The sequence below is a fragment of the Oncorhynchus mykiss genome, chromosome 16 (genome assembly GCF_013265735.2).
Source record: "Oncorhynchus mykiss isolate Arlee chromosome 16, USDA_OmykA_1.1, whole genome shotgun sequence".
Taxonomy (NCBI): domain Eukaryota; kingdom Metazoa; phylum Chordata; class Actinopteri; order Salmoniformes; family Salmonidae; genus Oncorhynchus; species Oncorhynchus mykiss.
Window position 1 is genome coordinate 66,820,403 of NC_048580.1, and position 24,397 is coordinate 66,844,799.

Consider the following 24,397-nt stretch of genomic DNA (forward strand, 5'->3'; position numbering starts at 1 on the left):
AGATGGCTCTAGGAAATTATGCTACGATTAGTCCCTCATTCAATGTCATAAAATCATAATCCTTATACAAATCCCCAATAAACTGTTAAACGTTTATATAACAAAAATAGAAAATGTACAGTACCAGTCAAAAGTTCGGCCCCTTCTTACTCATTCAAGGGTTTTTCTTTATTTGTACTATTTTCTGCATTGTAGAATAATAGTGAAAACATCAAAACTCCTTGATGACAGCTTTGCACACTCTTGGTATTCTCTCAACCAGCTTCATGAGGTAGTCACCTGGAATGCATTTCAATACCAAGTCCATATTATAGCAAGAACATCTCAAATAAGCAAAGAGAAACGACAGTCCATCATTACTTTAAGACATGGAGGTCAGTCAATCCAGAAAATGTCAAGATTTTTTCAGTTGCAAAAACCATCAAGCGCTATGATGAAACTGGCTCTCATGAGGACCACCACAGGAAAGGAAGACCCAGAGTTACCTCTGCTGCAGAGTATAGGTTCATTTGAGTTATCAGCCTCAGAAATTGCAGCCCAAATAAATGCCTCACAGAGTTCAAGTAACAGACACATCTCAACATCAACTGTTCAGAGGAGACTGCGTGAATCAGGACTTCATGGTTGAATTGCTGCAAAGAATCCACTACTGTCTTTGTGAGACGCAGAGTTGGTGAACAGATGATCTCCGCATGTGTGGTTCCCACTGTGAAGCACGGACGAGGAGGTGTGATGGTGTGGGGGTGCCTGTGACACTATCTGTGATTTATTTAGAATTCAAGGCACATTTATTTAGAACTCAAGACCGCAGAGTGAAGGCAGAGCAGCCAAGAAGCGCTCAGCATAAGTGGGAACTCCTTCAAGACGGTTGGAAAAGCATTTCGGGTGAAGCTGGTTGAGAGAATGCCAACTGTGTGCAAAGCTGTCATCAAGGCAAAGGGTGGCTACATGATTCCATGTGTTATTTCATAGTTTTATTGTCTTCACTATTATTCTACAATGTAGAAAATAGTACAAATAAAGAAAAACCCTTGTATGAGTAGGTGTGTCCAAACTTTTGACTGGTAATGTACATCAATTCACAATCCCCAATATGAATAATATCCCACCCTGCCAAAATTGGTTCATGTTCTATTCAGAGGGGGAATATCTTTGTAATGATGTTTCTCATCTTTGTTTACAAGCCTGCTTGATGTTCTACAACTTTGATCTGCTGTCCTAATTAATGAAGTTGAGGATTCTGGAACTATTTTATTTTATATTCCACACCTAAATTCTGTTTCAATGCATACCTGTACCCCAAGTGCCCATCCTTATGTCTTGAATCTGTTTTTTTATTATGTGTGAATATGGAAATCCCTGTACATAAAACTGTCTGCAATCTCATCTCTCCCTCTGATCTAAGATGAATTGCTGGAGGTGTTTACTAAATCTTCTGTTTTTAATCCAGTGAGGCAGAGAAGAAAGCACCATATCCTCCTTTCATGATAGAGAGATGGTAATCTGATGGGTTAGATAACTGCAATCCTCTAAAAATAGGTTTCAGATTACATGCTCAAATGTAACATTCTCACATCACCACTGATCATTTCAAACGTAACATTCTCACATCACCACTGATCATTTCAAACGTAACATTCTCACATCACCACTGATCATTTCAAACGTAACATTCTCACATCACCACTGATAATTTCAAACGTAACATTCTCACATCACCACTGATCATTTCAAACGTAACATTCTCACATCACCACTGATAATTTCAAACGTAACATTCTCACATCACCACTGATCATTTCAAACGTAACATTCTCGGACTGTGATCGGATCTATCTGTTAAGTGTTGCAACAGTGGTTTAAGTACTTAAGGAGCTAAGTAAGGATACTGAAGTTAACATACGGGGTCCACTTTGGATCATTTGTGTGGATATTTTACAAAAACACTTGCCTTTATTTGAATTCAAACATTGAGTTGTTCAGAGAAAATCATCCTGCAGGATAGTACACAAATAAAATGTTCAAGAACATACAGCATCATCCACATATTTTAATTAGCAAAACAAAACACCATGCTTGTCATTTCAACATTAAGTTAGAATCCAATCTTTCAAAAACCTCTCCGACTGAGTAAAAAAAAGTGCAAATATATACAAAACACTTCATTGTAGCCAGCGTTTTAAAGGACTCATTCCTACTCCTTCAAAGTAACAAAATAAAATATAAAACCAAAAACAATAATTTAGAAAGAAACATTTTAAACAAATAATTATACAAAATATATTTATATATTTATATATAATTAAGGACTAGGCAGAGCAATCATCCGTCAGTCAATCAGCCAGTCAGTCACAAAGCTACTTCCTCTTCAGACTAAGTTAATAAATTCCATATATCTTTGAAGCTGTAAACAAGTTTGTTACGTTAAATCGATTAAAACATTTGGGATAAACAGACAAAACCAACAAATAAATTAGAATCAATTTATCTGAGACAAATGTTTTTGTTTTTTACTAGAACACCGACTATAATGTAATAGTTCTACAGTATCTACTTAGAAACATCACAGGTTTGTACTCACTCTTTTCTTCCTTACATGGTACAGGTGCTTTTTTATCTTCCTGTTTATACAACATTACAAAACCAGACGTACTGACGTGTCTGCAGTGGCTGAGTTCCACAGCCCAATCACCTGGCCTTCACTAGTTTACAAGTGACGTATGGCAGGTAGCCAAACTGTAGGCCTACTTTGGATATGATTACAGATTTCACCCAAGAAACCTGATACCGTGTTGCACTTACTATTTTAACCAGTTTCAAACCCTATGAGATGGCGTTAACCAAGAGGTACTAAGTCAAAATACAAGATGTTCTCTTTCAGATTTATGATAAGCTATAATTGTAGAAAGAGGCTCAAACATAGCGTTGATACCTGTAATACACCTGCAATGCTGACAGGGCAGCTCTGGCAAGCTGCCAGTCATTTCTGACTGAGTCCTTTTCACACACGGTGGACGGTGAGATCCAGACCTAGATCCAGATACACTGACCCCATTTCTCTGCACTAAAATAACACCAGGATGGTGAAACCTATTATCCTTAATTATCCTCCTGCAGCTCTTAACATGCTAATGAGCTCCAGTTTTATTTGAGAATGTATTTCGCTCAGAGTTCCAAGGCCAAATTCTAAATTGATTTGGTGCTTATCTACAATATGTATCTTCCATGGAGAAAAATACGTTTTTCTTCTGGTGTCGATTTAATGGGTTTTGAAAAGGTATACTAATGGCTCTTTCGCTCCTGGACTGATAAGCAAGCCTAATTATTCCACAGTAATTAGTTAGTTTCAGAGCTATTTAATCTACATAGAAAACAGAGCGTCACTGTGTTTAAGGTCCCAACGCAAAACAACACCCAGCATCTAGACTCTAGAAGGGTTAACACCTGTACATTGATAAACCAAAGTATTGGTTTCATTTACTAAATTGTATTTAATCTTTGGGGACTTGATGGATAAAAAGAACAGTTAGATATACTAAATTTATATTCAGGATTTGGACTACCACAAACCTCTGGGTTTTAGTAGTAGAAATACATATTTGTCTACCATTAGTTATGGGAGAACATTGTCATTTGAGGCTTTATCCTATTCAATGAACAAATCTTTTAAAGATGTGTTTGTACCTGAAATTTAAAACATGATATAATCTATGGTTAACAATGTATTGTAATGTGTGGGTCAAGCCGAATGGCATTATTCAACCCAAAGACAAGAGCGTGATCATTTGTAATGTGTGGGTCAAGCCGAATGGCATTATTCAACCCAAAGACAAGAGAGTGATCATTTGATTCTTCCCTGTGCCTCCTTTGGTCTGTCTGCATTCCTCACGGTTGTCACTGAACACGTGATGTAGCGATCACAGTTTTATTTTTCAGTTATGGATGTGAAGGAATGCTGTTATTTACTGAATGTACGAATGTATCCTAAATGAACCCGGTCCCGTGTGTGAATTGGCATTGAAAATACTCTTGCAACGGTGTTAGAGACTTGACATATACAGTATACCTGTAGTACAGAGGACATCCACTGTGTTCAGGTACGTTCAGTCAAACACTGTACAAAACAAGAGTTTTCATTCTTGTGTAAAATGAAAATAAATATGAAATAAATAAAGGCAAAACAATAAATACTTAATTGTTGGAGAGGACTGAACTCAGAACCATGTAAATGTACTATAATATTCAGGTATAAGGCTACCAGACTGTATTTCCTCCCAGCAGAGAGAGGAGTATGGAGAGGGGACATGGGAGTGTGTACAGTCTGCTGCTGTACCACTACTGAAAAATACAGAGCTTCTACTGTCTGTCGTGGAAGGAGTCAACAGAGAAAATGGGCATTTACCATCCGATCAGAACCTACAGATCGGCCTACTGCTACTGGCTTTATGGGACCGTAGGGTAAACAAAATGAAGGATGAAGGTCTCCTGGGTTGGAAATCAGTATTCAACACAGTAACCTCTCTCTTCTTCTGAACAGTGCTTAGTATGGTAATGATAACATAGGCAGCAAATAGAGGCTCCCCCCCCCCATAAACTACCATGGATGACCTACCAGAAGTGAACTCACATACACATAAGCAAGTATTCTATTCAGACAGCATTTAAAACATAAATCTATAATGTTATCCCGTCTGTTGTGTTTGGTGTTGCGTTACACATTATGCTCAAGCTGTCATTTGTAATAATGGCAAACATCGGGAAGCGAAAGACCATTTTCACAGAACGATTATCGTAAGATAGAGAGTCTCTAACGGGAACTGTGTCTTTTTGGTGTGTAATCTAATGAAACATGGCTGGCTGTTTTATTACTAGACCTATTGCTGTTAATGGATCAACTACTTTTAGGATGTTTGATTTGGGTTATACGGGTTGTTTCCACGACAGCAGTAGCCCTGAGTTCTGGACGGGAACCCCTGGGACCCTGACAGATCAGATTCACAGAGGAGCAGACTAAAACAATGATCTGAGTACAATTAGCTGGACAGTTACTAGGGTGGAACGTCCATGAGGAAAGGGCTTCACTTCCTGCTTGACTGCAACACAAAAGGCAAGCTTTAAAACTCTGGACTCTGAGCCATCAGCAAACATCCATTTGGCCCGAATAAAAAATAAAAAGATAAAGGCGCTTTGTAGCTATGGCATTTGAGAGACGAGGGGGATGGCCACCCCTCAGCCCCAACACGCCCCTCAATTTATGTCACTTAATCAGGCCTCTGATGCTTCTAGAATTTGGTGTCTTTTGGCCATACACTGCCTGCCTCCTTCATCACGTACTGGCATTGAACCTCCAACCCTAACACAACAAAACAGAACCTTGAGGCTTTCCTTTGGGGCCAAGAGGTTATAGTCTACTACTTGTACCTTACCATAGTTGTGGTAAAACCCATACATTTCAAGATCAAATCTACAGTCCACACCTAAATGTTACTTTTCAGCATTTTGTACAATTATTATCGCAGACCAAAAGCTACTCTTCCCATGGCACTAGCTTGGCAGTTCAGCACAGTTTCCAAGGCAACTTACTGTATGCCTCTATTGGAATGAATCTGGTAGTTATCCACAGCAGTCCTCTTCCATTAGATTAGGCAGTTACTAGAGTCTGCCATTGAAAAGGCCAGTGTGGAGAAAAAAACTACTCAGAATGTCTCACTGGCAATGGCAGGTAGAGGTTTGAGAGAGTGAGGATATTGGGCACAGAATCTGGTCAGTAGACATTGGGCTCAATGTGCTGTGGTTCGTTGTGTTGATTGTCCAGTGTCCAGTCCTCCTTTTTAATTGCACAAGCTGTGGATGCTCCAACACAGGTCCGTTCACCAGTTCAACCAAACCCCCATTTCCCACTTCTCTCCCGACCCCCTGTTCCATCCTCTGTCCTCAGCTGCTGCCCGACATCAGGTTAATGGCTTGTTCCAGTTTGTGTCGCAGCTTGTGTTTGCGGCAGTACCCATCCCTGTCTAGTGCGGTCAAAATCTGAACAGAAAAGTGAGATCATTTTTTCTCTCTCAACATTAACAAGACTGTTTATTGCATTACATTTCAGTATCAGTGTAAAAAAAATCCTGTTGATTTTACGGTAACTTAATGGTAACATACTGTATTATTTAAAAAAAAGTAACTTACAGGTAACTGACTACCAGTAAGTTACTGTAAAACACAACAAGATTTTATTTCAGTGTACATTATGTAGACTTTTACAATCTGAGGTCAAATAAAGAACAGAGTTGGTCCGTGTCTCCTACCTCCTCTTTGTACTTGTTAATGTAGAAGTAGAGCTCACTGAGAGCACTGAGAGTGTTGAACTCGGTGCCATGGAGACGAGACTGCTCCACCAGATAGGCATCCATGTCCTGGTCACTGATGGTAGGCATCTTACTGATATCTCTGTAGTACCTGACACAAGCAAAGAGACACAAGAGCGCTCAGTGTTAAGACTCTTTGAGAGAAAATTAAATGTGACAGCAAATAAGGTAACTGAAAGTGTACCTCTCCACCCAGCTCTTGTAGTTGGGGATGTCTTTAGCGTACAGCAGCTTGTTGGAGGGCGAGTCCTTGCCCAGGCGGTGCTCTGACGTGGAGCAGGAGTCCATGAAGGTCTGGGCCACCACAGACAGACAGGCGTCTGTGATGCTGCTCTTATGGATGTCAAACACAAACTGGGGGTTCTTGATCACGTTCACCCAGAACCGCAGGGGCAGACTGTCAGACAGAGAGAAGGGAGAGAAAGAGAGAGAGGAAGAAAAAGATGGGACCATTACAGGTGAATCTTACAGTTACAGTTGGTATTGGAGTGTCGCTTGATGCAATAGTTGACAATCCAAAATACAGATTTAAAAAACTACTCAAATAGAGTTTTGAGGCACTAAAAGCAGTCATAGTCACACATGGTACAGTATGGTAAAAACGTATGAATTTCCATGTGTTACATTTTAGTCAGAGGTCCAAAATATTTTTTAGTAAGCGCACAGTTACAGCCTGGGTTTCATTGACCTATTTATCATTTCAATGCAGGGTCACACAGAGTGTTTCGTGGTAGTCTTAAACAAATCTACTTTATTTTTTTGTGGAATATTTTATTTTTTGCATTTTCCGAACAAAACAAAAGTGAAAAGATGTTAGACAACAATAGGACAAAGTGACAGTAACAGACGAGCGTAACAAAAAAATATATATATTTCTAATTATATATACAAACATACAATAAAAAAATAATAATAATGAGACATAGGCTACATATTATACATTACGTGTGAAACATTATGTGAGGATTATGTAGAGATTCAATCAATGTGATGTGGGGGGAGATTCTCCATATAGTCAATAAAAGGTTGCCAAATTCTGTAAAATGTCTTTAACTTATTCCTCAAGCAGTAAGTGATTTTCTCCATTGGGATACAACTATTAACTTCCGATAGCCACATTGCAACTGGCAGAAACAAATCTACTTTGAAACAAAAGTATATTTCATACACATGGTTATGGGCTTAAAAAAAGAAGACACCTGTACCATGTCAGATGCAGAGTTGAAATGTATTCCATTTTGAGTTTGCATCCCAATATTACACCTTACCACAGAAGACCAGATGTTTGACCAGATGTTCTGCATATTTTTTAATAATAGTCAATATAGTCAATAAAAGGTTGCCAATTATGAAATGATGAAGAAAGAAAATTATGAAGAAAAAAAAAGGAAAAAAAAAGTACCCCTTTTTCGTGCTATCTTGTCTCATCGCTACAACTCCCGTACAGGCTCGGGAGAGACGAAGGTTGAAAGTCATGCGTCCTCCGATACACAACCCAAACCAAGCTGCACTGCTTCTTAACACAGCGCTCATCCAACCCGGAAGCCAACCTTGGTTAGCGAATACTGCGCCCGGCCCGCCACAGGAGTCGCTGGTGCGCGATGCGGCCAAACCCTCCCTAACCAGGACAACGCTAGACCAATTGTGCGTCACCCCACGGACCTCCCGGTCGGTTACAACAGAGCCTGGGCGCGAACCCAGAGTCTCTGGTGGCACAGCTGGCGCTGCAGTACAGCGCCCTTAACCACTGCGCCACCCGGGATGACTCAATGATGATGAACAATATTAATAACATTCCACCCATGAGTCCACTAGTGGGCAGCTATAAGGAACACTCTGTGCTTACCAGTTGCTCTTCCAGGTGTGACGGACATCAGGGTCAGTGATCTGCCTCTTGTCAGCCTGCTCGTCCAGGAAGTCAAACATGTACTTGATGGCCAGAGGGAGGGCACTGCCGCGGTGCGCCGTGCTGAACACCGTCTCAAAAAGGTCATCCACAAACTTCTGCAGAGTTCCCTGTATGGTGATCAGACAAACGGTGTCAACACAGAGTCCAAGATAGGAACGTGTGCCTGGCAACAATACATTATCATGACACATTATGAGATAATCCACTAAAATACACAGTTCAACAGACTACAACGAGAAGAGACCTTGGTGGCCAGTAGGCGGGTGAGATAGATCTCAGACACCATCTTGCTGCCGCGGTCGCCCTCCCGTTGGTCAGCGTGCTCGTGATTCTTGACCAGGTGCCAAAGCTTGGTGCCAGTCTCCTGGTCAGGGGTGATCATGGGAGCCCGGGAGCGCAGGCTGTCTGGGCTGCTGGACGTCCTCAGGAGACTCTCTGGAAACACAACAACACAGATACTGTAGGAAGCTGGGCTTTCATACAGTAGGTATTGAAAAACTGAAATGGTCATTAATACGTAACCATAACGACTCAGAGAGGTTCATTAATACGTACCATAACGGCTCAGAGAGGTTCATTAATACGTACCATAACGACTCAGAGAGGTTCATTAATACCTACCATAACGGCTCAGAGAGGGTCATTAATACGTACCATAACGGCTCAGAGTTCATTAATACGTACCATAACGGCTCAGAGAGGGTCATTAATACGTACCATAACGACTCAGAGGGGTTCATTGATACGTACCATAACGGCTCAGAGTTCATTAATATGTACCATAACGACTCAGAGAGGTTCATTAATACGTACCATAACGACTCAGAGAGGTTCATTGATACGTACCATAACGACTCAGAGAGGTTCATTAATACGTACCATAACGACTCAGAGGGGTTCATTGATACGTACCATAACGGCTCAGAGAGGTTCATTAATACGTACCATAACGGCTCAGAGAGGTTCATTAATACGTACCATAACGACTCAGAGAGGTTCATTAATACGTACCATAACGGCTCAGAGAGGTTCATTAATACGTACCATAACGACTCAGAGAGGTTCATTAATACCTACCATAACGGCTAAGAGTTCATTAATATGTACCATAACGACTCAGAGAGGGTCATTAATACCTACCATAACGGCTCAGAGAGGGTCATTAATACGTACCATAACGACTAAGAGAGATTCATTAATACGTACCATAACGACTCAGAGAGGTTCATTAATACCTACCATAACGGCTAAGAGTTCATTAATATGTACCATAACGACTCAGAGAGGGTCATTAATACCTACCATAACGGCTCAGAGAGGGTCATTAATACGTACCATAACGACTAAGAGAGATTCATTGATACGTACCATAACGACTCAGAGAGGGTCATTAATACGTACCATAACGACTCAGAGAGGTTCATTGATACGTACCATAACGACTCAGAGAGCGGGTGAAGGTAAAGGAGTTGGCGATGTTGTAGGCAGAGACCTGCTTCTGGACCAGGGCTACCAAAGACCCATCTGCCACCTGGAGGTGGAGGAGGAGAGAGATCTTTAATCATCTATCATCAAATGAAGGACCATCAATTTGACTGTATTCATCTTTGTGTCTGGGAAATGTGGATGAGTATTATGTGGATGTGTCCAGCTGGTGATGCTGTCTGACCTGGTAGTGGGCCAGGGTGTTGAGCCTCTTCCAGTCACTCTCAATCTTTGTGGTGACGTCCTCATCTTGAAGGATAATTCTAGTCAGTCTTCCTTGTCGCCACTCTGTGAGGACGGAAAACAACAACAACAGAAGATTGGTTTGGGCTATGATCCGTATCTTCAGTTTCAGCAGGGAATAACTACTAGCCAATGTTGCAATTAGTTACAGTAAATCCTTCACAGTAATAAAGAAAACCTTCACATACAGGGTCCCCACTGTAAACATGAGTATGTCTGTAGCCAACGAGGATGCTATTACCACAGACCCGTGTTTCTTAAGAGGCTGTTATTACCACAGACCCGTGTTTCTTAAGAGGCTGTTATCAAATCAAATCAAATTGTATTTGTCACATACACATGATTGGCAGATGTTAATGCGAGGGTAGCGAAATGCTTGTGCTTCTAGTTCCGACAATGCAGTAATAACCAACAAGTAATCTAGCTAACAATTCCAAAACTACTACCTTATAGACACAAGTGTAAGGGGATAAAGAATATGTACATAAAGATATATGAATGAGTGATGGTACAGAGCGGCATAGGCAAGATACAGTAGATGGTATTGAGTGCAGTATATACATATGAGATGAGTATGTAAACAAAGTGGCATAGTTAAAGTGGCTAGTGATACATGTATTACATAAAGATGCAGTAGATGATATAGAGTACAGTATTTACGTATACATATGAGATTAATAATGTAGGGTATGTAAACATTATATTAGGTAGCATTGTTTAAAGTGGCTAGTGATATATTTTACATCATTTCCCATCAATTCCCATTATTAAAGTGGCTGGAGTTGAGTCAGTGTGTTGGCAGCAGCCACTCAAAGTTAGTGGTGGCTGTTTAACAGTCTTGAGATAGAAGCTGTTTTTCAGTCTCTCGGTCCCAGCTTTGATGCACCTGTACTAACCTCGCCTTCTGGATGATAGCGGGGTGAACAGGCAGTGGCTTGGGTGGTTGTTGTCCTTGATGATCTTTATGGCCTTCCTGTGACATCGGGTGGTGTAGGTGTCCTGGAGGGCAGGTAGTTTGCCTCACTACCCTCTGGAGAGCCTTATGGTTGTGGGCGGAGCAGTTGCCGTACCAGGTGGTGATACAGCCCGACAGGATGCTCTCGATTGTGCATCTGTAGAAGTTTGTGAGTGCTTTTGGTGACAAGCCGAATTTCTTCAGCCTCCTGAGGTTGAAGAGGCGCTGCTGCGCCTTCTTCACGATGCTGTCTGTGTGGGTGGACCAATTCAGTTTGTCTGTGATGTGTACGCCGAGGAACTTAAAACTCCACTACTGTTCCATCGATGTGGATAGGGGGGTGTTCCCTCTGCTGTTTCCTGAAGTCCACAATCATCTCCTTAGTTTTGTTGACGTTGAGTGTGAGGTTATTTTCCTGACACCACACTCCGAGGGCCCTCACCTCCTCCCTGTAGGCCGTCTCGTCGGAGTTGGTTATCAAGCCTACCACTGTTGTGTCGTCCGCAAACTTTACGATTGAGTTGGAGGCGTGCGTGGCCACGCAGTCGTGGGTGAACAGGGAGTACAGGAGAGGGCTCAGAACGCACCCTTGTGGGGCCCCAGTGTTGAGGATCAGCGGGGTGGAGATGTTGTTGCCTACCCTCACCACCTGGGGGCGGCCCGTCAGGAAGTCCAGTACCCAGTTGCACAGGGCGGGGTCGAGACCCAGGGTCTCGAGCTTGATGACGAGCTTGGAGGGCACTATGGTGTTAAATGCCGAGCTGTAGTCGATGAACAGCATTCTCACATAGGTATTCCTCTTGTCCAGATGGGTTAGGGCAGTGTGCAGTGTGACAATTGCATTGTCTGTGGACCTATTTGGGCGGTAAGCAAATTGGAGAGGGTCTAGGGTGTCAGGTAGGGTGGAGGTGATATGGTCCTTGACTAGTCTCTCAAAGCACTTCATGATGACGGAAGTGAGTGCTACGGGACGGTAGTCGTTTAGCTCAGTTACCTTAGCTTTCTTGGGAACAGGAACAATGGTGGCCCTCTTGAAGAAGGTGGGAACAACAGACTGGGATAGGGATTGATTGAATATGTCCGTAAACACACCAGCCAGCTGGTCTGCGCATGCTCTGAGGGCGCGGCTGGGGATGCCGTCTGGGCCTGCAGCCTTGCGAGGGTTGACACGTTTAAATGTTTTCCTCACGTCGGCTGCAGTGAAGGAGAGTCTGCATGTTTTGGTTGCGGGCCGTGTCAGTGGCACTGTATTGTCCTCAAAGCGGGCAAAAAAGTTATTTAGTCTGCCTGGGAGCAAGACATCCTGGTCCGTGACGGGGCTGGTTTTCTTTTTGTAATCCGTGATTGACTGTAGACCCTGCCACATACCTCTTGTGTCTGAGCCGTTTAATTGAGATTCTACTTTGTCTCTATACTGACGCTTAGCTTGTTTGATTGCCTTGCGGAGGGAATAGCTACACTGTTTGTATTCGGTCATGTTTCCGGTCATCTTGCCCTGAATAAAACCAGTGGTTCGCGCTTTCAGTTTCACGCGAATGCTGCCATCAATCCACGGTTTCTGGTTTGGGAATGTTTTAATCGTTGCTATGGGAACGACATCTTCAACGCACATTCTAATGAACTCGCTCACCGAATCAGTGTATTCGTCAATGTTGTTGTTTGATGCAATACGAAACATATCCCAGTCCACGTGATGGAAGCAGTCTTGGAGTGTGGAATCAGATTGGTCGGACCAGCATTGAACAGACCTCAGCGCGGGAGCTTCTTGTTTTAGTTTCTGTCTGTAGGCAGGGATCAACAAAATGGAGTCGTGGTCAGCTTTTCCGAAAGGAGAGCGGGACAGGGCCTTATATGCGTCACGGAAGTTAGAATAGCAATGATCCAAGGTTTTTCCAGCCCTGGTTGCGCAATCGATATGCTGATACAATTTAGGGAGTCTTGTTTTCAGATTAGCCTTGTTAAAATCCCCAGCTACAATGAATGCAGCCTCAGGATATATGGATTCCAGTTTGCAAAGAGTCAAATAAAGTTTGTTCAGAGCCATCGATGTGTCTGCTTGTGGGGGAATATATACGGCTGTGATTATAATCGAAGAGAATTCCCTTGGTAGATAATGCGGTCGACATTTGTTTGTGAGGAATTCTAAATCAGGTGAACAGAAGGACTTGAGTTCCTGTATGTTGTTGTGGCCACACCACGTCTCGTTTACCATGAAGCATACGCCCTCCCCCCTCTTCTTACCAGAAAGATGTTTGTTTCTGTCGGCGCGATGCGTGGAGAAACCAGCTGGCTGCACAGACTCCGATAGTGTCTCTCCAGTGAGCCATGTTTCCGTGAAGCAAAGAACGTTACAGTCTCTGATGTCCCTCTGGAATGCTACCCTTGCTCGGATTTCATCAACCTTGTTGTCAAGAGACTGGACATTGGCGAGAAGAATGCTAGGGAGTGGTTCACGTTGTGCCCGTCTCCGGAGTCTGACCAGAAGACCGCTTCGTTTCCCCCTTTTACGAAGTAGTTTTTTTTAGTCGCCGGCTGGGATCCATTCCGTTGTCCTGGGTGAAAGGCAGAACACAGGATCCGCTTCGCGAAAGTCATATTCTTGGTCGTACTGATGGGGAGTTGACGCTGCTCTTATATTCAGTAGTTCTTCTCGACTGTATGTAATGAAACCTAAGATGACCTGGGGTACCAATGTAAGAAACACCATAGACCCATGTTTCTTAAGAGGCTGTTATTACCATAGACCCGTGTTTCTTTAGAGGCTGTTATTACCACAGACCCGTGTTTCTTTAGAGGCTGTTATTACCACAGACCCGTGTTTCTTTAGAGGCTGTTATTACCACAGACCCGTGTTTCTTTAGAGGCTGTTATTACCACAGACCCGTGTTTCTTTAGAGGCTGTTATTACCACAGACCCGTGTTTCTTTAGAGGCTGTTATTACCACAGACCCGTGTTTCTTTAGAGGCTGTTATTACCACAGACCCGTGTTTCTTTAGAGGCTGTTATTACCACAGACCCGTGTTTCTTTAGAGGCTGTTATTACCACAGACCCGTGTTTCTTTAGAGGCTGTTTTACCACAGACCCGTGTTTCTTTAGAGGCTGTTATTACCATAGACCCGTGTTTCTTTAGAGGCTATTATTACCATAGACCCGTGTTTCTTTAGAGGCTGTTATTACCATAGACCCGTGTTTCTTAAGAGGCTGTTATCACCACAGACCCGTGTTTCTTTAGAGGCTGTTATTACCACAGACCCGTGTTTCTTAAGAGGCTGTTATCACCACAGACCCGTGTTTCTTTAGAGGCTGTTATTACCACAGACCCGTGTTTCTTAAGAGGCTGTTATTACCACAGACCCGTGTTTCTTAAGAGGCTGTTATTACCACAGACCCGTGTTTCTTTAGAGGCTGTTATTACCACAGACCCGTGTTTCTTTAGAGGCTGTTATTACCATAGACCCGTGTTTCTTTAGAGGCTGTTAATACCACAGACCCGTGTTTCTTAATCCTGGTCCTGGATTTCTTTTTTTTACACCTTTTCCCCAAAAATAATCTTGATGATGAGTTGATCATTTGAATTAGCTGTGTAGTGCTAGACCCCTTTGGCCCCCAGGACCAGGATTAAGAAACACTGCTATAGATATCCATATATACAGTAGGTTCTTACCCAGGTCCATATCATCAGCCTGGGGTCTCTGGGAGTAGGGGATGCCCTTGTACACAGCGTCCAGCAGCTTGTCCTTCACCTGAGTGACCGTGTCACAGTTCAGCACCTTCACCGGGACCTCGGTGCCTGCCTCTCCCTCCGGAGGGATACACATCAGTGTCTGGAGAGAGAGAAACCACAGAGCTGTCAGGACTAGAGGGACTATCTGGGGAGGGAGAAACCACAGAGCTGTCAGTACCAGAGGGACTATCTGGGGAGGGAGAAACCACAGCGCTGTCAGGACTAGAGGGACTATCTGGGGAGGGAGAAACCACAGAGCTGTCAGGACTAGAGGGACTATCTGGGGAGGGAGAAACTACAGAGCTGTCAGTACCAGAGGGACTATCTGGGGAGGGAGAAACCACAGAGCTGTCAGTACTAGAGGGACTATCTGGGGAGGGAGAAACCACAGAGCTGTCAGTACCAGAGGGACTATCTGGGGAGGGAGAAACCACAGAGCTGTCAGTACCAGAGGGACTATCTGGGGAGGGAGAAACCACAGAGCTGTCAGTACTAGAGGGACTATCTGGGGAGGGAGAAATCACAGAACTGTCAGTACTAGATGGACTATCTGGGGAGGGAGAAACCACAGAGCTGTCAGTACTAGAAGGACTATCTGGGGAGGGAGAAACCACAGAGCTGTCAGTACTAGAGAGGGACTATCTGGGGAGGGAGAAACCAGAGCTGTCAGTACCAGAGGGACTATCTGGGGAGGGAGAAACCACAGAGCTGTCAGTACTAGAGGGACTATCTGGGGAGGGAGAAACCACAGAGCTGTCAGTACTAGAGAGGGACTATCTGGGGAGGGAGAAACCACAGAGCTGTCAGTACCAGAGGGACTATCTGGGGAGGGAGAAACCACAGAGCTGTCAGTACCAGAGGGACTATCTGGGGAGGGAGAAACCACAGAGCTGTCAGTACTAGAGAGGGACTATCTGGGGAGGGAGAAACCACAGAGCTGTCAGTACTAGAGGGACTATCTGGGGAGGGAGAAACCACAGAGCTGTCAGTACCAGAGAGGGGACAGGACTACTAGAGCACTGCACTGAGTCTCTTTAAAGGGGAATTCTTCCAGTTGAAGAGAGAGATTTAGACTGCAATTTCCTCAGGTGTTTGTTTTTCATGAATCACTTTAAATGCTGTTTTATCAATAGTCTCCCCCAGAGATATTAACTGCATTGTCGATAATGAAGATTTGATCTGTCTGAAGAAAATCAGTGACGACTACAAGTGACCTGGAGGACACATTTCTTAGCTGTCCTCGGGTCAATAGAAAACTGACAAGAGGACATTGATTTAACTACACACAAAGATTTATATGACACAATGTGCCATAGTTAAAAGGAGGAGATTGAGGATTGAGAGCAAACACATTATATATTTTACCTGTTCTGGCACCCCTTCACAGCTCAACCAGTCACAATATAGTGAAGTCAGGCTCTATTTGGTAAAGTGTCATTATAACAAATTGAGATGCATTCAGCCTCATTTGCAACTTGCATTGACACATTAACAAACATAGAAGACTGGTGTCAGAATGAGGCCATCCCCTGAATTCCTATACAACCTCTACACAGTGACTATCCTAGCTAATAGATTCTGTATTGTCTACTGGTTAACGTCTTTCTGTAAACTAGTGTGCCATGTTGCTATGTCAGTATTGCCAGACGGTAAACAATGATTTGCTGCAGGCCTGACGGGGTTTCTGTGCTCAGCACTATTTACTCTAGAGCAGAGGTGTCAAACATACTGCCTGAAGGCCAAATCCGTCTCGCGAGGCAGGGAGTCCAATCCGGCCCACGGGTGTTTTGAAAATGACTAAAACCAAATAAAATTATGAATGATAATGGACCTACATTCATTCAGTTTCTTGACTGTGTCCAGCTTACTAATAATCACTGAAATGCTAGACAATCAGGGAGCATCAAAAAAATCCAAAACAGATGTTTAGAGGACTATTTTTTATAACACATTTTCAGTGCGGCCCTCCGAACCTCGTTGAAGACCAAATGCGGCCCTCCGAACCTCGTTGAAGACCGAATGCGGCCCTCCGAACCTCGTTGAAGACCGAATGCGGCCCTCCGAACCTCGTTGAAGACCGAATGTGGCCCTCCGAACCTCGTTGAAGACCGAATGCGGCCCTCCGGACCTCGTTGAAGACCGAATGTGGCCCTCCGGACCTCGTTGAAGACCGAATGTGGCCCTCCGGACCTCGTTGAAGACCGAATGCGGCCCTCCGGACCTCGTTGAAGACCGAATGTGGCTCCCAGGGCAAAATGAACTCTGCTCTCGAGGAATCCCGACTGATGGAAAAGCATTGATTCTAATTTTAACACAATCTACAACTAGATGCCATTAAGTGACCTATGTTGCCTCTTGAAATAACCAAGGTGCAGTATCCATCTAAAAAGGTCAAAGGTTGTGACCAGAGAGGAGAGAGATCCTTCTAATGTATTTATATACTGGGCATGTACACGCCGTGCTGCCAGTCCATATACAGTCATGAGGAGGCCTTTGGTGTGTGCTGGGTGCGTTAATCAAGTGATTAGTACAGTATGCAGCTGGCACATGGTACCACAGACATCTGTACCACTGTCACTCACTGATCATTAGCAAAGTACATTTCCTTCCATGCACTTGAAATAGTTAATTAGTGGGGCATTTGTGCTTAAAAACCAATTACACAGCAAATTATAGGAATTCTCAAGAAACAGGACAATCCTTATCATTTGATGAGGTCCAAGGTCAAGCAGGGTTCTGGACATGGGATGATTTTTGGCGTCTTGGAGGTAAAAGCGTATCTAAAGTATCAGGTCTGAATATCCAATACTGCAGTACTTCCCCGTAAAGTTGCTAGTCTTGGTCAAAGCCATTTAAAGGGATACAAGAGATAACAGTCAATGATAGTTATCGATAGTGTGTACAGATGCCCACACACATATAGATAACAGAGCCTCCCTCCCATCTTCCCTAGATAGTACAGATTAGGAGTGAAATTAGGAGTGATATGGAAGCAGGGGGCATAAAGCCACCCTATTCGCCTTATGTAGCCCCGCCCCACCTATTCACCTTATGTAGCACTGCCCCGCCCCACCTATTCACCTTATGTAGCCCCGCCCCACCTATTAGCTTTATGTAGCCCCGCCCACCTATTAGCCATATGTTGCCCCGCCCACCTATTAGCCTTATGTAGCCCCGCCCCACCTATTAGCCTTATGTAGCCCCGCCCCACCTATTAGCCTTATGTAGCCCCGCCCACCTATTAGCCTTATGTAGCCCCGCCCACCTATTAGCCTTATGTGGCCCCACCCACCGATTAGCCTTATGTATCCCCGCCCACCTATTAGCCTTATGTAGCCCCGCCCACCTATTAGCCTTATGTGGCCCCACCCACCGATTAGCCTTATGCAGCCTCGCCCACCGATTAGCCTTATGTAGCCCCGCCCATTGATTAGCCTTATGTAGATCTTTATGAGGTGGATGCAGGACATATGGGGCTCCACAGGTACATTCAGATTGATGTAGAGGTTGGTTTTCAAAACATTGCTGTTGTAAAAACTGCCCCCTCTTCATATAATGCTTGTCATGTTGATTGATTTTAGGATTTTGTGCAGTTCTGAAACTATCAAGCTCAACTAAAAGTACCACTTTGCATGCGCCTTGCGTCGTGCGAATGTTGCTAAAAATAGAAGCACAATTGCAACTCGCCGCAATCACCGTGACGTTCCGGAATAAGGTGAATAGTGTTGTCCTGTGCTGAAGATCCCCTACGGCCAGAGATAGAGAGCACCTCCGGGAGCATTTGCCTATATAGAGCTAATTTCTGTGACATCTGCTAATCTGTCTACCGATCCCTCTGAAGGAGGCAGAGATGACCCTGTCCTGAGTTGATGCTGCAGTGTTGTACCAGCCGTGTGGTCGCATGGGGAGTGACGAATGGCGTCGGAAGCAGGCAGTATACAGCTGATTCATCGAGAAGTTGAGTGGTGGGAGTGGGCGCGTTAGCATTGCATCCTACCAAGTCAGCGTATTTCTATTTTTCCATATAAATAATTTATATGAGGGTATATTTGGAGAATTCCTGTACTGTTTTGATGTTTCCTTCACCAATCTGGGGTGTGACGCTTTTATGTGGAAGTCAATGGGTTGCTGACGGTGAGTAAATCATTAATTGTTCAAGTGTAGTATTTCCTGGCAGTACTGCTTGGCCGCCTCGTTGGGGAGATCGAGCGATGTGGTGGGAAGGGTTTGTTTTATTGGCAGACAATAAATGTCTTGATTTGTTTGAATCATTACTGGCCCGCAGCAGGTGTGATTGAGCGCTGAGTAGGTTCGTTCCATCAGCGACACCTCACCCATATAGCCCGTCTCCTACCACTGCCTACACTGAGATCCCCACAGCCAATGAGGGAGCCAAGGCCCACCTCACTTCCTCAGTAACATGTCAGGTGATTTGCATGGCAAAGCCTGCTAAACATTCTCCCACCTGTTTGTTTTGCCTCTTGAACCACATTAAGTGAGAATCAGTACATGGCTTGATCTTTCTGTCCTGGGACTGGGAGGGTTGGCTCCATTGCACAACACTCATATCAAACAGGAGACTGGTGTGAGAGAGGAGGTGTGTGTTTCTGTGTGTATGTGGAGGAGGGGTCCTTCCTCACCAGCTGTTTGTAGTCAATCTGCTGGCGGATGAGCTTGTCCTCACTGAGGGAGTAGCGCGCCTCTCCTGTGATGGCGTCTATAGGCCCCTTCTCCATCTGCTGCTTGATGGCACAGAACAGCATGAACAGAGGCTCCCCAGCACACTCCTGAGACAGAGAGAGAGAGAGAGACAGAGACAGAGAGAGAGAGAGAGAGAGAGAGAGACAGAGAGAGAGAGAGGCGCAGGGGGAGAGACAGTAAAAGTGGAAGAGGGAGGGAGTAACAGTGTGAAAAGGGGAGAGGAATAGGCAATCACACCCCTTTCAGTGAGGAGTGGGGAAGTTACCAATTACCCACTTACAGGGTTTGATGACTAACCAGTGATACTGAGGGAACACTATTATTTAGTTCTTAGGGACGATTCATTTGACATCATTAATTACAACGTGACATCCTGAGTCTCAAGCTGCTTGGACACAGAGGGGCCTTCAAGCCCAGACACAGGGGGGCCTTCAAGCCCAGACACAGGGGGGCCTTCAAGCCCAGACACAGGGGGGCCTTCAAGCCCAGACACAGGGGGGCCTTCAAGCCCAGACACAGGGGGGCCTTCAAGCCCAGACACAGGGGGGCCTTCAAGCCCAGACACAGGGGGGCCTTCAAGCCCAGACACAGAGGACGATTGACCCATCTACCAGGCTTCTAAATCATGCTGCCAGTAACCAAATGGAACCAATACCCAGCAACCAAATCCATATTCAAAAAACAGAAACCTCAAAACACACAAATGGCCCCCAATTGTCCAATGCAAGTAAGACATAGAGAGTTTAAGCAGGATTCAGTAATACTGATTGTCCATGCTCTTCTGCATTTCATGTTCTTCTGTGGTTTTAATAATCTGTACAGTCGAGGTGACATCACACTTAATAACATCATAACTACAGGTTCCACGTTACTCTCTAGAATGTTGTCTCAGTTCAAAACCAGTCAAACGACAGTAACAAACAAGTAGATTTTATATTTTTCCAGACCATGTCCAATGAGTTTAAATCCTCAATAATTTGTTGTTCACTTAAGGGATTTATGTTGAACATGCTACCTTGATATTTTCTTCAGTTTTGAGAACGTCATAAATCTTAACAAGGCATTACATTTGTTACTTAAGAAACTCTACAACCATTATCTTCACCAATAATATCTACCCTCAGGTAATGAAAACCCACATTAAAATATATATTTTTGTTAATTTAGTGACAACCCTGGCTATGAAAGATGAATATTGCTATGCAAGCTGAATATAAAAATGTGGAAGCCAATCCAGAATAGAGGTTTAAGTAGGGCTTGTGGAAACATTTCAGGGTAATTACTTGGGGAGGCTGGGAAGATGGCCAGAACACTTTAACATCTGCACTGATGTAACTTCAATATAATTGGTGGCCATCCAGAGCTACATTCCAAGAGGCATTTCAGGCCTGAACTCACAATGGGCCTGATGTTCTTGTCCTTAACGTGAATGGCCATTTTAATCCAATCCCAGAGTAACACAGGAGAAGCTTATGGTCAGGAAGAACACAGAAAGGCCATTTTGGGTGGTGGGGAGCACCTGACAGGATGTGGTTAGACAAAATGACCACAACTGCCCCCCAGGGTGATTCTCCGATATGGTTCACACTGTGGCCGTGCTGTGTGCTGCGGTCACACAGGGTGAGAATAAACATTACCAGGACCATGATTAGCCAAATAACCCCACCTCAGAAATATAATTACAACTCACACATTACACTAATAATAGCAATTAACGATCATTTCACAGAATCTCTGGTAACAAAATTAGAACAGGTACAGAACACACTGCATACACACTGTTGCTATGGGCCTGCTGGTGTTTCAGCCAAACAACAGGCCTTTTGTGACTAAATCACAAGCATCAATCTTCTGCTAAGTATCTGAATCTCTGTGCTTTGAACCTCAATTAACCCTATGTTAAAAAAACTATCTGAGCACCATTAAAACTGCCTTACCTTGAGGAAGCGATGCAGCAGGAACGTAAACCAGTTGGTGAGCATCTTCTCAGCCACCGACTCCGTCCTTCAGGAGAGATGAGACACCGGTCAGATTCAACAACATGTGTATGAGTAGAGCAAGGATGGTATAGTGATCTATACCGCTGCCTAGGATGGTGTAGTGATCTATACCGCTGCCTAGGATGGTGTAGTGATCTATACCGCTGCCTAGGATGGTGTAGTGATCTATACCGCTGCCTAGGATGGTGTAGTGATCTATATCGCTGCCTAGGATGGAGTAGTGATCTATACCGCTGCCTAGGATGGTGTAGTGATCTATATCGCTGCCTAGGGTGGTGTAGTGATCTATACCGCTGCCTAGGATGGTGTAGTGATCTATACCGCTGCCTAGGGTGGTGTAGTGATCTATACCGCTGCCTAGGGTGGTGTAGTGATCTATACCGCTGCCTAGGGTGGTGTAGTGATCTATACCGCTGCCTAGGGTGGTGTAGTGATCTATACCGCTGCCTAGGGTGGTGTAGTCATCTATACGGCTGCCTAGGATGGTGTAGTGATCTATACCGCTGCCTAGGATGGTGTCGTGATCTATACCGCTGCCTAGGGTGGTGTAGTGATCTACACCGCTGCCTAGGGTGGTGTAGTGATCTATACCGCTGCCTAGGATGGTGTAGTAATCTATACCGCTGCCTAGGGTGGTGTAGTGATCTGTACCGCTGCCTAGGGTGGTGTAGTGATCTATACCGCTGCCTAGGATGGTGTAGTGATCTATACCGCTGCCTAGGATGGTGTAGTCATCTATACCGCTGCCTAGGGTGGTGTAGAGATCTATACCGCTGCCTAGGGTGGTGAGGTGATCTATACCGCTGCCTAGGATGGTGTAGTCATCTATACCGCTGCCTAGGGTGGTGTAGTGATCTATACCGCTGCCTAGGGTGGTGTAGTGATCTATACCGCTGCCTAGGGTGGTGTAGTGATCTATACCGCTGCCTAGGGTGGTGTAGTGATCTATACCGCTGCCTAGGGTGGTGTAGTGATCTATACCGCTGCCTAGGATGGTGTAGTGATCTAACCCGCTGCCTAGGGTGGTGTAGTGATCTATACCGCTGCCTAGGGTGGTGTAGTGATCTATACCGCTGCCTAGGGTGGTGTAGTGATCTATATCGCTGCCTAGGATGGTGTAGTGATCTATACCGCTGCCTAGGATGGTGTAGTGATCTATACCGCTGCCTAGGGTGGAGTAGTGATCTATACCGCTGCCTAGGGTGGTGTAGTGATCTATACCGCTGCCTAGGGTGGTGTAGTGATCTATACCGCTGCCTAGGGTGGTGTAGTGATCTATACCGCTGCCAAGGGTGGTGTAGTGATCTATACCGCTGCCTAGGGTGGTGTAGTGATCTATACCGCTGCCTAGGGTGGTGTAGTGATCTATACCGCTGCCTAGGGTGGTGTAGTGATCTATACCGCTGCCTAGGATGGTGTAGTCATCTATGCGGCTGCCTAGGATGGTGTAGTGATCTATACCGCTGCCTAGGGTGGTGTAGTGATCTATATCGCTCTCTAGGATGGTGTAGTGATCTATACCGCTGCCTAGGATGGTGTAGTGATCTAACCCGCTGCCTAGGGTGGTGTAGTGATCTATACCGCTGCCTAGGGTGGTGTAGTGATCTATACCGCTGCCTAGGATGGTGTAGTGATCTATACCGCTGCCTAGGGTGGTGTAGTGATCTATACCGCTGCCTAGGGTGGTGTAGTGATCTATACCGCTGCCTAGGGTGGTGTAGTGATCTATACCGCTGCCTAGGGTGGTGTAGTGATCTATATCGCTGCCTAGGATGGTGTAGTGATCTATACCGCTGCCTAGGATGGTGTAGTGATCTAACCCGCTGCCTAGGGTGGTGAGTGATCTATACCGCTGCCTAGGATGGTGTCGTGATCTATACCGCTGCCTAGGGTGGTGTAGTGATCTACACCGCTGTCTAGGGTGGTGTAGTGATCTATACCGCTGCCTAGGATGGTGTAGTGATCTAACCCGCTGCCTAGGGTGGTGTAGTGATCTATACCGCTGCCTAGGGTGGTGTAGTGATCTATATCGCTGCCTAGGATGGTGTAGTGATCTATACCGCTGCCTAGGATGGTGTAGTGATCTATACCGCTGCCTAGGGTGGTGTAGTGATCTATACCGCTGCCTAGGGTGGTGTAGTGATCTATACCGCTGCCTAGGGTGGTGTAGTGATCTATACCGCTGCCTAGGATGGTGTAGTGATCTATACCGCTGCCTAGGATGGTGTAGTGATCTATACCGCTGCCTAGGGTGGTGTAGTGATCTATACCGCTGCCTAGGGTGGTGTAGTGATCTATACCGCTGCCTAGGATGGTGTAGTGATCTATACCGCTGCCTAGGATGGTGTAGTGATCTAACCCGCTGCCTAGGGTGGTGTAGTGATCTATACCGCTGCCTAGGATGGTGTAGTGATCTATACCGCTGCCTAGGGTGGTGTAGTGATCTACACCGCTGCCTAGGGTGGTGTAGTGATCTATACCGCTGCCTAGGATGGTGTAGTCATCTATACCGCTGCCTAGGGTGGTGTAGTGATCTATACCGCTGCCTAGGATGGTGTAGTGATCTATACCGCTGCCTAGGATGGTGTAGTGATCTATACCGCTGCCTAGGGTGGTGTAGTGATCTATACCGCTGCCTAGGGTGGTGTAGTGATCTATACCGCTGCCTAGGGTGGTGTAGTGATCTATACCGCTGCCTAGGGTGGTGTAGTGATCTATACCGCTGCCTAGGGTGGTGTAGTGATCTATACCGCTGCCTAGGATGGTGTAGTGATCTATACCGCTGCCTAGGATGGTGTAGTGATCTAACCCGCTGCCTAGGGTGGTGAGTGATCTATACCGCTGCCTAGGATGGTGTCGTGATCTATACCGCTGCCTAGGGTGGTGTAGTGATCTACACCGCTGTCTAGGGTGGTGTAGTGATCTATACCGCTGCCTAGGATGGTGTAGTGATCTAACCCGCTGCCTAGGGTGGTGTAGTGATCTATACCGCTGCCTAGGGTGGTGTAGTGATCTATAT

General features: G+C 45.0%; 1 protein-coding gene across 2 annotated transcripts in view; it reads right to left on the reverse strand.

The window, feature by feature from the left end:
- Positions 1-1,931: 1,931 nt before the first annotated feature.
- Positions 1,932-24,397, reverse strand: part of LOC110492586 (plexin A3) — a 189,828-nt gene continuing 167,362 nt past the window's right edge. For both annotated transcript variants that reach the window (XM_036947590.1, XM_036947589.1), the window contains exons 23-32: positions 21,316-21,382; positions 19,318-19,464; positions 14,618-14,777; positions 9,938-10,041; positions 9,703-9,799; positions 8,513-8,703; positions 8,206-8,375; positions 6,544-6,756; positions 6,300-6,450; positions 1,932-6,030 (exon numbers count right to left, since the gene is read on the reverse strand). In XM_036947590.1, coding sequence (XP_036803485.1) covers positions 5,935-6,030; positions 6,300-6,450; positions 6,544-6,756; positions 8,206-8,375; positions 8,513-8,703; positions 9,703-9,799; positions 9,938-10,041; positions 14,618-14,777; positions 19,318-19,464; positions 21,316-21,382 — 1,396 coding nt within the window. In that variant the 3' untranslated portion in view covers positions 1,932-5,934. The remainder of the gene's footprint in view (positions 6,031-6,299; positions 6,451-6,543; positions 6,757-8,205; positions 8,376-8,512; positions 8,704-9,702; positions 9,800-9,937; positions 10,042-14,617; positions 14,778-19,317; positions 19,465-21,315; positions 21,383-24,397) is intronic.